The sequence below is a fragment of the Schistosoma haematobium genome, chromosome 1 (assembly GCF_000699445.3).
Source record: "Schistosoma haematobium chromosome 1, whole genome shotgun sequence".
NCBI lineage: Eukaryota > Metazoa > Platyhelminthes > Trematoda > Strigeidida > Schistosomatidae > Schistosoma > Schistosoma haematobium.
Genome location: NC_067196.1, coordinates 77,930,766 through 77,944,317, shown reverse-complemented (window position 1 = coordinate 77,944,317; position 13,552 = coordinate 77,930,766). Strand labels below are relative to the sequence as shown.

Below are 13,552 nucleotides of genomic sequence, written 5' to 3'. Positions count from 1 at the left end.
GATGCAGTCTCCCAGTATGATGATGTCTAGATATTTTAAAGATCAAAAAAATGTAGGAATATTCAAAATATGCTTACATGTTTTCGGAAGACTATTGAGATTATCGGTCGTGTCAGGATTATAACGAAGTAATTCCAAGTCTACCGAATCGTTAGAACTTGTTAACAACGAAATAGCTTCATCGTGACGAGCGTTTCTAATATCGACACCGTTTATCTAAAAAATAGAAAATGAAAGAAACGCTATTCCGATAATTTGCACTCGAAAGGTTTTTCGCAACAGTTTTCTGCTGAGGTAAGTCTGGGAGAGTGAACTAAGTTTCTTTTTGATGTAATAAATAACTTGTAACAGGTGGTCCAAATGAATGTTATGGAAATAAGCTTTTTGCTTAATTAAAAAGAACTTTGTTAATCTATAACACGATCGAACCTGCAGTACAGTGCTGCAGTTTGAAAGACTCCATAATCAAGAACTATTCAAATAGATGTTCAGCTTGATTAGCTAAGAGGAAAAAGTGATTCATCATTCCATCTTTACAAAGTAAAACAACTAGCAGAAATTATTTCCGGAAATTTCGCCTCATAAAGTACGAAAAGATAAAATCAGCAACCACAACAAAAAATTAAAGCTGAAAACTCCCTATACAATGGTGAAAGCCCACGAAAAAGACGATCGATAATAAATATTTTTGTCGAACCTATTGGAACACTTACATACTTAAGCCTGTTACTCGTGAAGGAGCATAGGCCGCTCACCAGCACTCTCCATCCAACCCTGTCCTGGACAATCCTTTCCAGCTCTTCCCAGTTGTTATTCATCCTTTTCATATCTGCCTCGATTTCCCGACGTAATGTGTTCTTTGGCCTTCCTCTTTTACGCTTCCCTTCAGGATTACAAGTTGGGGCTTGCCTCGTGATGCAGTTCGGTGATTTGCGTAATGTATGTCCTATCCATCTCCATCGTCTTTTCCTAATTTCCTTTTCAGTTGGAAGCTGGTGTGTTCTCCTCCACAGAAGGCTGTTGTTGATGGTATCCGGCCAATGGATGTTGAGTATCCTGCGTAGACAGCTATTTATAAATACTTGTACCTTCTTGATGGTGGTTATTGTATTTCTCCAAGTTTCAGCTCTGTACAGTAGAACTGCCTTGACGTTGATATTGAAGATCCTCACTTTGATATTGGTTGAAAGTTGTTTTGAGTTCCATATGTTTTTCAATTGTAGGAATGCGGCCCTTGCTTTGCCAATCCTCGCCTTCACGTCTGCATCTGAACCTCATTGTTAATCGATGATGCTTCCCAGGTATGTGAAGGATTCTATATCTTCCAGAGTTTCGCCATCAAGAGTGATTGGATTGCTGTTCTTCGTTTCGAATCTGAAGACCTTGGTTTTCCCCTTGTGTGTGTTGAGGCCTACTGATGCAGAGACTGCTGCTACATTGACTGTCTTTATCTGCATTTGTTCATGTGTATGCGATAGGAGTGCTAGGTCATCTGCGAAGTCCAAACCGTCTAATTGGTTCTGAGCTGTCCATTGTATGCCGTGTTTTCCCTCAGATGTCGAGGTCTTCATAATCCAGTCGACCACCAGAAGAAAGAGGAAGGGAGAGAGTAGACAGCCTTGTCTGGCTCCGGTCCTTACTTGGAATGCGTCTGTCAGCTGTCCTCCATGCACTACTTTGCACTATAGCCCGTCGTTGACAATCTCAGGAACTCCGTGTTGAAGAAGTTTCCATAAGGTTCCCCTATCTACACTGTCAAATGCTTTTTCATAACCAATAAAGTTGATGTACAGTGACGAGTTCCACTCAATTGATTGTTCGACGATGATCCGTAGTGTCGCCATTTGGTCTGTGCACAACCGATCCCTCCGGAATCCGGCTTGTTGGTCTCAAAGTTGGACGTCTACTGCGTCTCATCCGGTTTAGCAACATTCTGTTAGAGACTTTCCCTGGTACTGACAGTAGTGTAATGCCTCTGTAGTTTTCACATTTGCTCAGATCTCCTTTCTTTGGAATCTTGACGAGGTGTCCTTCTTTCCAGTCCATCGGCACTTGTTCCTCATCCCAAATCTTTTTGAATAGAAGGTAAGGCATGTTTGTAGTTACTTCGATGTCTGACTTCAGCTGATATGTTGTCGGGTTCTGCTGCTTTCCCGTCCTTGATTTGTCTGATGGCCATTCTGATTTCTTCCGTCGTTGGTGGATTGACACCTATAGGAAGATCTGTGTGTGCTGCTTCGATGTCTGGTGGATTCATTGGAGTCGGCCTATTCAGGAATTCCTCGAAGTACTTTACTCATCTGTTCTTCTGTTGTTGAATTTCAGTGATTGGCCTGCCTTCTTTGTCTTTGACCGGTCTCTCTGGTTTACTATATTTCCCTGCTAGTTTCTTCGTTGTATCTTATTGAAACAAGATGTAGTCAATATCAAGATACATCTAAATACTTAGAAATAGTAAGTAGTATAACCATAAAAGCGAAAGTTTAGCCCGGAACCTAAATATCGTGCTTATCAGAAAAGATTGATAAACACCACAAAGGAAATCGTTTAAAAAATTGAGGTATAATAAGTAGAGAAATCTACAACAGATTTAGAGCGGGAATATAAAACTTACGCAAATAATTTGATCACCAATTCGAAGTTGGCCTTGTTTATGAGCGGCTCCACCTTCTGTTATTTTACTAACATATATAGCCTAAAATGAAAAGGCATATACAAGTACAATTTTCTCAATCGGATTCAAACAATTTAACATCAAGACACTTGAATAATCCTTTGCCATTGAAATAGTATATACCTTCATCAATTCGAAAAGTGATGGTGCTAGGAAGGTACTTACGTGTCGACCTTGCTGTGGAAGTTTAGACAGTGAATTATGGCAAATCTGATAGAAGTTTGAACATTTTACTATTAAAAAATGAAAGAATTTAATGCAAGTGAAAAGTCAAAACTTCAATTATTAGACAAAGAGTTATAATTCTGAGACTATCTTATGAGAGCTTACTGATTTTTATCATAGCATTGAGTAAATTGTTACAGATAATAATATATTTAAAACAGAAAGCCAGTTGAATACCAGTGGAACTATCTTATTACATCCAAAATTATTCAGTCTGTCATTGAATTTGATATCTGAAGCGGTGAGCTGTAGAATACTCATTTTCATCGAAAAAAGCTGTCCATGATTATAGACTACTTTAAAGTGCTTATTTATGTATACTAACAACCTTTACTGCTGTTTTAACAATCCAATAGAATTACACTCAACTAATACACGATGTGTAGTCTACATATCCAACTACATCCACATTGCTCCCGTTTATACACCAATAACATTTCCAACTTTTACTAAGTTTAAAATAGCGTTTTATTTGTGTATTTACTTTCAGTAATTGATGCGAATATACATGCTCGTGAGAAATCATGAACCAGTCTACCGCCCCATTTTAACAGTAATTGATAATTTATGTATATTGCTTATAGAGGTGCTATTATGTAAATTAGATGGTAATTTTCCTGATTATTTTACTGTATTAACTGATAAGTTGGCAGCGATCATTTAATTTTATTTGAAATTCACTAACAGGGTGTAATTGGTTTTTTATTAGTGTGCATACTCAAAGTGATAACAAGGATCTAAACTAGTTCCTTTATAATTATGATATGTTAAGGAGTCGACTAAAGAAAAAACACTTTCTCGCATTTAAATAAATCTAGTAAAGGAATTATTCAGTGAATGTAATGCATATCCGAAAGTTATTACCAAATACAATTAGCTTGTAAATTTACTTATTCCATTTATGAATTTATTTTATAAAATTCTCATCTACAAAATCTCATTTACTCAGTTGATTTCACTGATCGTATGTCCAAGTGTAGTAATTATAATAAGCAGCAATGATTTAAGTAATATATATTGCCAACAGAAGATTTAAATCTACATAGATTTATTAAATACTAATGAGTACAAATATCAAACATAGTAAATCGTGTAACAGTTAAAGTCATTCATTTAACTAATTACCATTTTTTAAAATATGAATGAGTACACACTCTATCTAACAGAAACGTTTCAGTGATACTTATATTCAAGCAATCGATACAGATTAAGGCTCAATACAGTATCATGCACGTAGTCTCTTGAGCTATATAAATTTTATGCTGTAATTTTAGTGAGATAGTGATCAATTTCTACAAATTTAACACCAAGACAACAATAGATCAAATAGGCTGCACTAAGGATAGACTTAATAAGTGATAGAATTAGAATTTAATAAAAGATACCTTAACGACTGGGAACAACTTCCATGAATAGACTTCTTTATTCAAAAAAAAGTTGGATAAACTTCATTTCATCACTCGATCAAAGATTATAATGGCGTTATGTACAATAACTAGGTTCAGTATTCAAATAAACACTGGACATAAAATTTTGAAATTATATTTACTTATGTCTAATCGATTCGCCAGAAATATTAACAATTTAGTATTACTGTTATAATAAACTTGATAATGAAAAGAAACAATGATCATAATAACAATACAATTATTAACCTTGATTCAATGGGAAAAAAAACTTAGTCAATAGTAGATATAACAAGGCACTGTCAATTATTTTTTGTTTCACTATTGTAATACATTTTTGTGTCTTGATTGTATATTGATAACAGGAAATGTTTTTTCCCCCGAATTCAATCAATTAGTTACTTAATTATATTTCTTTTGTATAAAAACTAATCCATTTTTAGACAAAACTAGAATAAATAATTGTTTGATTATTAGTTAAACTTTCGATAATGCAATGAGAAGACGAAGTTTATCAGAATTATGTAATATATATGTGAGTAATACATTTCGAACAATCTGGTCACACATATATACTTGTTAAGACATTTCTATATGAAAATTAAAAGGTCAGCTAGACAGGTTAAAGGTAAGCCGTAACGAAGAAAAAAATGTGATAATCACTCTAGATAATAAATCAGTATTACCAGGGTAGGACAAATTGTTTCTAAACACATAAAGAGGGTTTCAATTTCCGTATAGCCAAGGCTTCAATAAACCTCAGTATACGTCCTTGAAAGCTTTTGTACAACACTACAAATGCTGGCTCGATATCAACCTTATGACCAGTCTCAAATGTTTCGCAATAGAGGATGATGTCTGTCTATCCCATGATCTTATTTGGTCAAATGTATTGCGCAAATATACCACATAATTCTGATAAACTTCGTCTTCTCATTGCATTATCGAAATTTATCAAAGGGACTAATTATTAGCTGAACGTTTAGTATCAAGGTTCAGTTAGTAGTTGACTTTAATAGTTCTAGTTTTGATAGAATGGTGTCAAATAAACGAAACTTCAACATGAATAAGACAAACATTTAGGTTCTCAATCGACTATTACCATAACATTTCAAAGATTGAAAAAAGAATCTTGTTATATATCGTTTAATAACTAGTTAATTTACTTAAAATTGAAATTAGATCAAATAAAACACAGCGTAATTACATTCAATTTTAATGAAGGATCAACTATAATTAAATTGAAATAAAACAAAGAATGAAATTATTTCGACAATTAAACATATTTTTGATGAAATTAAATTTAAAAAAAAAGAAAAAGACATTTTTACGACAGAAGGGTCATTTCAATTTCATTCTTTGCAACAGAGAAATACATATATAATTCATCGTAATTAAATAATTACAAGCAATAAGTATAACACTTCATCAATAACATGAACACATAATACATAACACACTTAGAGGATAAAAATGACACGAAAAAACCGATTACAACATAGAATAGTTAAAGTAAGGTATCAAACAAGAATTTCATTTGAAAGTAATCAATGGACAATATATGGTATTTTGGGGGCCCTGGAACATCTGACTCCAATTTGATCACCAATCCTCGTATAAAACTATCGATTTAAACCACATTAGTGAATAACGGGATTAAATATGTCAAATACGTACACTTCCTACAGTTGTTGATCTAGACGGACGATCGGAGAGGGCATGTGAGCCAACTCTGACCAAGCGTTACTCAATATTTATAGTCAGACAAAAGTAAGTTAGACACATGATGAGCAGGATAAGAGATTAACACGCACACGCTTACGCAAATACAATCGAGGTTGATAAGCGAATGATTAACAAGGTCAAAATATGACTCGAGAAGCATTAATAAATTGGCCTGTCCAGGGGCTAAAATAACCTATGTGGGCTTGACATAGTACCAGCATCTACAATGCAAAGCAGTACAAATGGAGGGATTTGTTTTAAATAAAAGTACCCCAGTATGAAATAGTTTTGTATAACTGGTCGACAGGTTTATCAGATAAGACAAGAATTACAGTAAAATCGCTAAGTGAACATGATCGAGTCATATATCTATTGAGTTATAGAACACACATTATTCAAAAATGTTTAGTTTGTATTCTATTCTGATTTATTTGAATTGAGACAATAATCCTTGATTGAAGAAGAAATAAAGATAATTCAGTGGAGAAAATTCTCTTTTCCCTAATTGGTTATACAATGTAATATAAAATACGAAAAGATGCTCGTCTCATTATTTAGACTAAGAATAAATGGATTATAACTTCAAAAGGGGAATAGTAGTAAACTCGAATTTCTCTAAAAATAAATTTAGCTGAAGTAAAATTTCAGCGTTTCTTCAAGTGATAAGAAATAATTGATACCTGAATAACTGTTATATACAACAATTAAGAGAGACAAATACATGACAGAAAGTATGAATTATACTCTTTTCTAATCCCTTTTTTATCATTTTGTTTAAGAAGTTAAACATTTTGCAGAAATATTCAATACATAACAAGATTCGACGAGAACAAACATAAAATGATATAATTTCCTGCAAACAAACAAGACTATTTTACATTTACAAAGAACAAAAGTTAAGATTAAACAAGCGTGAGAGCGAATACATAAAGGTTTGTGTCAAATGTTTTGAACAAATTACAATCACAACAATGATAAAAATGGACTTTATCCGACTCATTAATATTTATAGTATAATAATAATAATAATTAATATACGACTACTTGAGAAAAAATCGAAATTAAAGATTAAATAAAATTAACATTGGAAAAAATTAGGACGAGAGGGGAAAATAAAGCCCACAAGGCAGTATGATTGATGTCGACGATATAAACTATAAACCTACCTCAAGATATTTGCAATTCTATAAGAAAAATAATGTAGTTTCATGTCAAAGAAAAAGAAGACAATTTCGTAAAAATGATTAAGTATCCTTTAACAAATGGACGATCAACTATTATTGTTAATAATAATAAAGGCAGTAGTAGAAGTTGAGCCAAAGTGAAATAGAAATCATATTCTGAATTCATGTAGACTTAATAATTAGAATATAATAATAGAAGAAACAATAATGGTCGAAGTAGTAGTATTTAAATTTACATTTAGAATATACAGAACTACTACTGATGAAATATTTATATGTATTTTAAGAATAACTATGCCTAATACATAATGATGTTAAATGCATGAATTATTGATTATCCTTAGTATTCAAACAAAAACACGTAAATGTGAACAATACTGTTGTTAATTAGACCTTCATCAAGCTTTATACTCTAATTTATTAATACATATATATTACGATTTCCAATTGATTAGACGTATTATTTGTACAATTCTTGTTGGATAATTTTTATACACTACTGAATTCCATAGATTTATATTCTCAAAGTTTGGTGCAAACATGCCAACCTAATATCCAGTATGTAGTTTATGTATTTACGCTATACATTTCGAACTATCTGTATAGCGCAAATACATCACATTTTTCAGATCAACTCCGTCTTCTCATTGTTTTATCGAAATTTATAAAAAGGATTAATTGCCTTATATGTAGTTTATATTTATTAGGATTAATCATGTACTCTTTTTACATGATTATTAACATTGACTCATAGAATGTCTGAATATATACATTACTAACTTACAGTAAAGCCTGATATAGTATCATTTGTTTATGAGTGATGTTGATATATAACTCCTATTTAAACATTAAAAAGACGAAGTTGGACGAGGGATCTCCTTTCAACGAATTTATTATATATATATATATATATATATATATATATATATATATTGGTTTTACATACACAATTTTATTGAAGTGTATTAAAATTGTTAGTTTATTCATTATTTTTAAAAAGTCAAATATCAAAACACAGAATAAAAACAAAACGATGTGAATTGTTGATTGACTAAGTCACTTAAAAGAGGATGGAATGAATGAAGATATATATATATATATATATATATATATATATATATATATATATATCACAGGACAATACACCATTCAATATTAGAAACAATATAAATTGTAAATGAAAACGGAAGCCCAGAGTAAATAAAAATTTTCTTTATTGTTCATAATGTTTGAAATATTATATATAAAAAAACCAATAATACATTAACAATTTAATGAATATCAAAATTTAAAATACGTATCAGCAAAACTTACTTCATTATCTAATGGTGGAGGAAGTGAGCCTTGACCACCGGCAATACTAAATCCTAGACCATTTAAATCTCGGTGTAATGTACAGTGAATAAACTGTACCATAAAAGAAATTAAAACACAAAATAAGTTGATGTAATGTAGCATATTCTCTATAGATTTTTATAATTGCATTATTTACGATTATGTAATATACAATTAACAGTTGATGTAATTGATGAAGGTTAAATTTTCAATATAGGACGTACAATCTGTAATATGAGACTGATAACAGTTATTAGATTAGTCTATAATTGGTACTGTACTTTGGGTTTGTTAAGAAAAAGTTTACAGTTAACAAATTGTTACATGTAACAAAGTTTTCCCAGATTTATATATTTGAAAAGAAACTTAGAATACACAATGTTAAGGTACGACAATCCACTTGATAGTTATGTATTAAAAATTAATCAAACTATCTATCTATCCATTTCTTTTGTGAACGTTAACTTAAAATTATGTTTGGTTTTAGACTTAAAGTTATACCATTATTTTATTTCATAAAAAGGTTATTAGTGTGAGGTGACAGTATGACAATTAAAACTGTAATAAGAAAGGGAAAAACCACTTACTTCAGGTATTTCTTTGGTATTAATAGTTCCCGTAACCTAATTAAATCAATGAAAGAAATGATATGAATAAACATACAATTAAATCAATAAGTATTTATTAAGAGACCTACATTTATAAAGAAGGTGAAAATCTAATACAGAAAACCTTATTAAAATAGTAGAATAATATATTCCCTTAAATGTGATAAAGGCTATGGATCTAGCGGATATATGAAGTCTTAAATCTGAGGAATATTTAAGTGCTCATCGGACATAAAATACGTAAACAAGTCTATATTGTTTGACAATAATCAATATATTTTGTTTAATTTCCCAACAAAAATGTTAAGATTGGGGTCGAATAAATATTTGCTCAGTCGTCTTGTAATTCAATTCAGAGGTATAAGTGATAAGTAGCTGAAGTGGAAACCGACTTTTTAGGTTGTTAGTTGAATAAAGGTAAGCGTTTTTTACTCCAGATTTCGACTTATCTTAAAAAGTGATAAGAATAATCTTAGCGTACAGTTTATTCTGCTGTTGAACTAATCAGTATAAACCATGCAATCACTTTCCGCTACAATTTAACGCTACTTGAAAATGCACATTGGATCATATTTTTGCTAGATAACACTCTCAGTGACAGAATAAATGTCGTACTTTTGATATTTTCATGATTTGAGAAGTAAAGAATAGAGGAAAGTGATCACGTTTGTTGTTGATTTGTGTGTTATCAATTAATGAAAGAAGTCAGTGGATCCAGAGGGTGTGAACAGTTAGCATCAGAATATATTGTATTACATTGGATAATCAGTCAGTCACCGCTCCATACGTTATTTTAACAATCAAAATACACTTATAGAAGATCTAAAATGTGATCAACAACTGTATATATTATCAGAACATGATGCATTGTAAGCTAATAAGTAAGATAAACAGTGAAATTGTCTTGCTACACATAAACAAAAAAGAGGATATATGAAATGATGGATAAGGGAGATATATAACAAAGAAACTCAGTTTTCTGAATAATTCAATTCTGTACAAAATTAAAGACTTAACGATTAACGATAGCAATTTCAGTGTTTTGCAGTTTTATTTACCATTATGTTTATATAAATCACCAACTGCTTTATGATAGAATAAAAGTTCGTTCAAATGAATCTAAATATAGAGGAAAATAGGGTGAGGAAAATTCGAATCATCCAGGAGATATTTAGAACCTTGCAATACAAAATTCGCGTCAAAATATAAGTCAGTCCAACACGAAATAGGAATGTGAGATACACGCAAAACGGTAGAAATGTTTAACAAAAATAATTTATCGTAAACAATCACGATATATTCAGTACAACAGATAATCTGTCGAATAAAGCGATTTATAATACCCGTATTGATTGTGATTTTGGCTTTTATCAACAAATAAGCTGCATCAACTGAGTACTGTATTGTAACTCCAACCACGTCAACAGGATAAAATGATCTTTAAAGTATTAATCAATCTACATTAATATTGTATACAATCAAATCTCTTATAACAATCTAGTAAATAAAAACTGACAACACAATAGGACGTTTAATGTAATTACACATTAGAAATAACGAAACTTTCAAGGAAAATTTATCAACAATTATTTGTTGATCACGAATGTTTAACTGGTTAAGAAATAGAAAAGTGACCAACGAAGCTAGTTAATATATGAGAAAATTATTAATAAGTCGTGTCTTAATTCTGTAATATGTTGGAAATATACAGTTGTCTCAAAAAAGAATCAAAGAATACTAATTAACAGCCACTTGCAAAATATATACATGGAAATATATATTGATATGAAACAAATGAAAACATGCAGATTATTACTGATCCTTTTCCTTAATTAATTGTACTCTTAAAAAGGTATGGAAGTAAATTAGATAGCAAATTATTAATTTTGACTATACAATTAATTGGTATTTTTATACAAATATTGTTTCACTATTTTAATTGTCAAATTTACAAGTACCCAGGAAATGAATGATTGATGATTTCCCTGTCATCACGCATTATATACTAAACTTGGTAATTATGCTTAGATTTGTGTTTTAAACAGTTCCTTACCCCAGAGAAAAATATTACACGGTTGAACAAACTATAACAGATAAATAGAACTTTTAATTATTATTATTATTATTTAATTATCATGTTTCTAGTGTACAACTAACTAAAATATAGTTTAAAACATTGGAATATACAATAAGATTAATAAAGTTAAACAAACAAAACTTGGATATCTATTCCCAATTTTCTTTTATACAATAACACATTATTGCAGTGATTCTCGCATTCAATCAATCAGTCATAATCAATGTAGAACCTGGTACAAATGTGCGCTGGTTCAAGTTACCATATCATATTAACACGTTAAGATGAAACTAACAAGATGAACAGCTAACGAAATCGAATAGATTTCACAACAATAGCAATGACAAGGCAACATTGAGAATATGGTACCGAAAGATAGAATCAAAATGTATGGGGTATGAAGAAACACTGGAAACCAAGATTTACAGTAAAATAAGAAGTGTATGTATCTGGGCTATGCCACTAAATGTTTTCAACACTTGATCATGCATATCTTGACCTATCATTGTGAATCAACTAACATTGTACAAATCAACAGTTTGGATTTCATGCTGGCATTGTATTTGGTTCAAAGGTTTACTACCAAAACAACACATATTGATAGATCTTTTATTTTTAATTGTTGTATTTTATCAGTATAAAATATGCTCTAAATAATATTTTCAGATAGAAACGAACATATTATCAAACAGCTTCATCTGTAATTTCTATAAATAAGATTACCTAGACAAAAAATATAATAGCTCTTCACATCAAACATCTGACTCATTAGAAAAAAACATTCAAAGACTTGGTTACATGTTAAAAGACTATCTTATTTAAAGAACATTGATTAGTAAATCAATTAGTACCTGTATCCCTAAACCTAGACGATAAAATTTAGAACATGTTAAATCATTGAAATAAGATATCTTAATTATATTGTACAGTAAAATATTAGTATGATTCAGTGATACAAAATATCTGAAGGAAGTTAATGCAAAGGAATAACATAATGATTTAATTATCAGTTAGATATCCAGTTAAGTTAACACAGCATCAACTTAATAAACTGTGTAAAACCAAATTTATGTACAATAATTTTTTTGTATCCAATACATTCATGATCAAGAAGTGGTCAGTCAGTCAGTCAGCTACAACGTAGGACCAGGCACATATGTGCATCGGTCCAGGTTGCCATACCGCATCAGCACAACAAGATGAACACCGGATTCATAGCAGTGGTTAGGTCAAAGGTGGTAATATATAAGAGAAAGATTGCATATAGAGATATAGTACAAGAAGAAAGAATTAGTTCGTAGAAAGAAAGGTATGAAGTGATTTTAATCTCTTAATTTAAGGGAAGACAGGGAGTGTATACACCTACGCCATTGTGATCGATTCTGAGCCATGTCACCAAGAGTCTCCAACCATTGGTTACGACAGTCACGCGAACCCCAACCAAGTAGTCTGCATCTACCAACATGGCTCAGACTAGAAGTTAGTGACTTCAAGCACTGATGCCACGTTTTGGTTTGGCCGCCCCTAACTTTCTTCCAACCATCTCCAATACCGGTTAGCATTGCACGTCGTGGTAGTCAGTGTTCATGCATACGTAACACGTGGCCCAACCATCTCAATCGATGAAGATTCATAACCTCATCAACTGATTTACCATCATTCCCTAATACCCTGCGTCGAACCTCACTATTACTTACCCGGTGATCCCAGCAGACGCCAGCAATATTTCTAAGGCATCTGTGGTCAAATACTAATAGCTTATGAGTGTCTTCTACTCTTAACGGCCATGTTTCGCTGCCATAAATTAAAACAGAACAGACTGCCGCGCAGTATACTCGTACTTTTATTGATAGACGGATATCTCGCCTTCGCCATAGGTGACGTAAGTTGGCAAAAGCCAAACGAGCTTTTCGAATCCGTGCTGAGATTTCGTCAGACACCAACCCATTAGGGCTGATCAGACTTCCAAGATAAGTGAAGTTGTCAACGCGTTCGACTACTTCACTCCCTATCCTTAGTTCAGGTGTTGACGCAGACCAGTCCTGAAGCAACACTTGCATTTAGAGGGAGAGAAGCGCATTCCAAACATTCTGGCATTGTTGCTTAGTGCTACCAAAAGACTGCGTTCTATCAGCATTTTCACCAAACAGGACTATATCATCTGCGTATTCTAAGTTGATAAGTGGACCTCCTGGAAGAAGATCAATACCCGAGAATTCAGTAGACGAGAATGTTATTTCCATCAATAATTCTATGATGAAGTTAAACAAAAATCGAGAAAGTGGACAGCCTTGACGGACACCACTTGAGGTTGCAAA

General features: G+C 31.9%; 1 protein-coding gene across 1 annotated transcript in view; it reads right to left on the bottom strand.

The window, feature by feature from the left end:
• Window positions 1-13,552, bottom strand: part of MS3_00002174 (uncharacterized protein) — a 61,939-nt gene that overhangs the window by 4,379 nt on the left and 44,008 nt on the right. The window contains exons 21-24 of the mRNA XM_051209742.1: window positions 9,137-9,172; window positions 8,529-8,621; window positions 2,615-2,695; window positions 78-216 (exon numbers count right to left, since the gene is read on the bottom strand). Coding sequence (XP_051075199.1) covers window positions 78-216; window positions 2,615-2,695; window positions 8,529-8,621; window positions 9,137-9,172 — 349 coding nt within the window. The remainder of the gene's footprint in view (window positions 1-77; window positions 217-2,614; window positions 2,696-8,528; window positions 8,622-9,136; window positions 9,173-13,552) is intronic.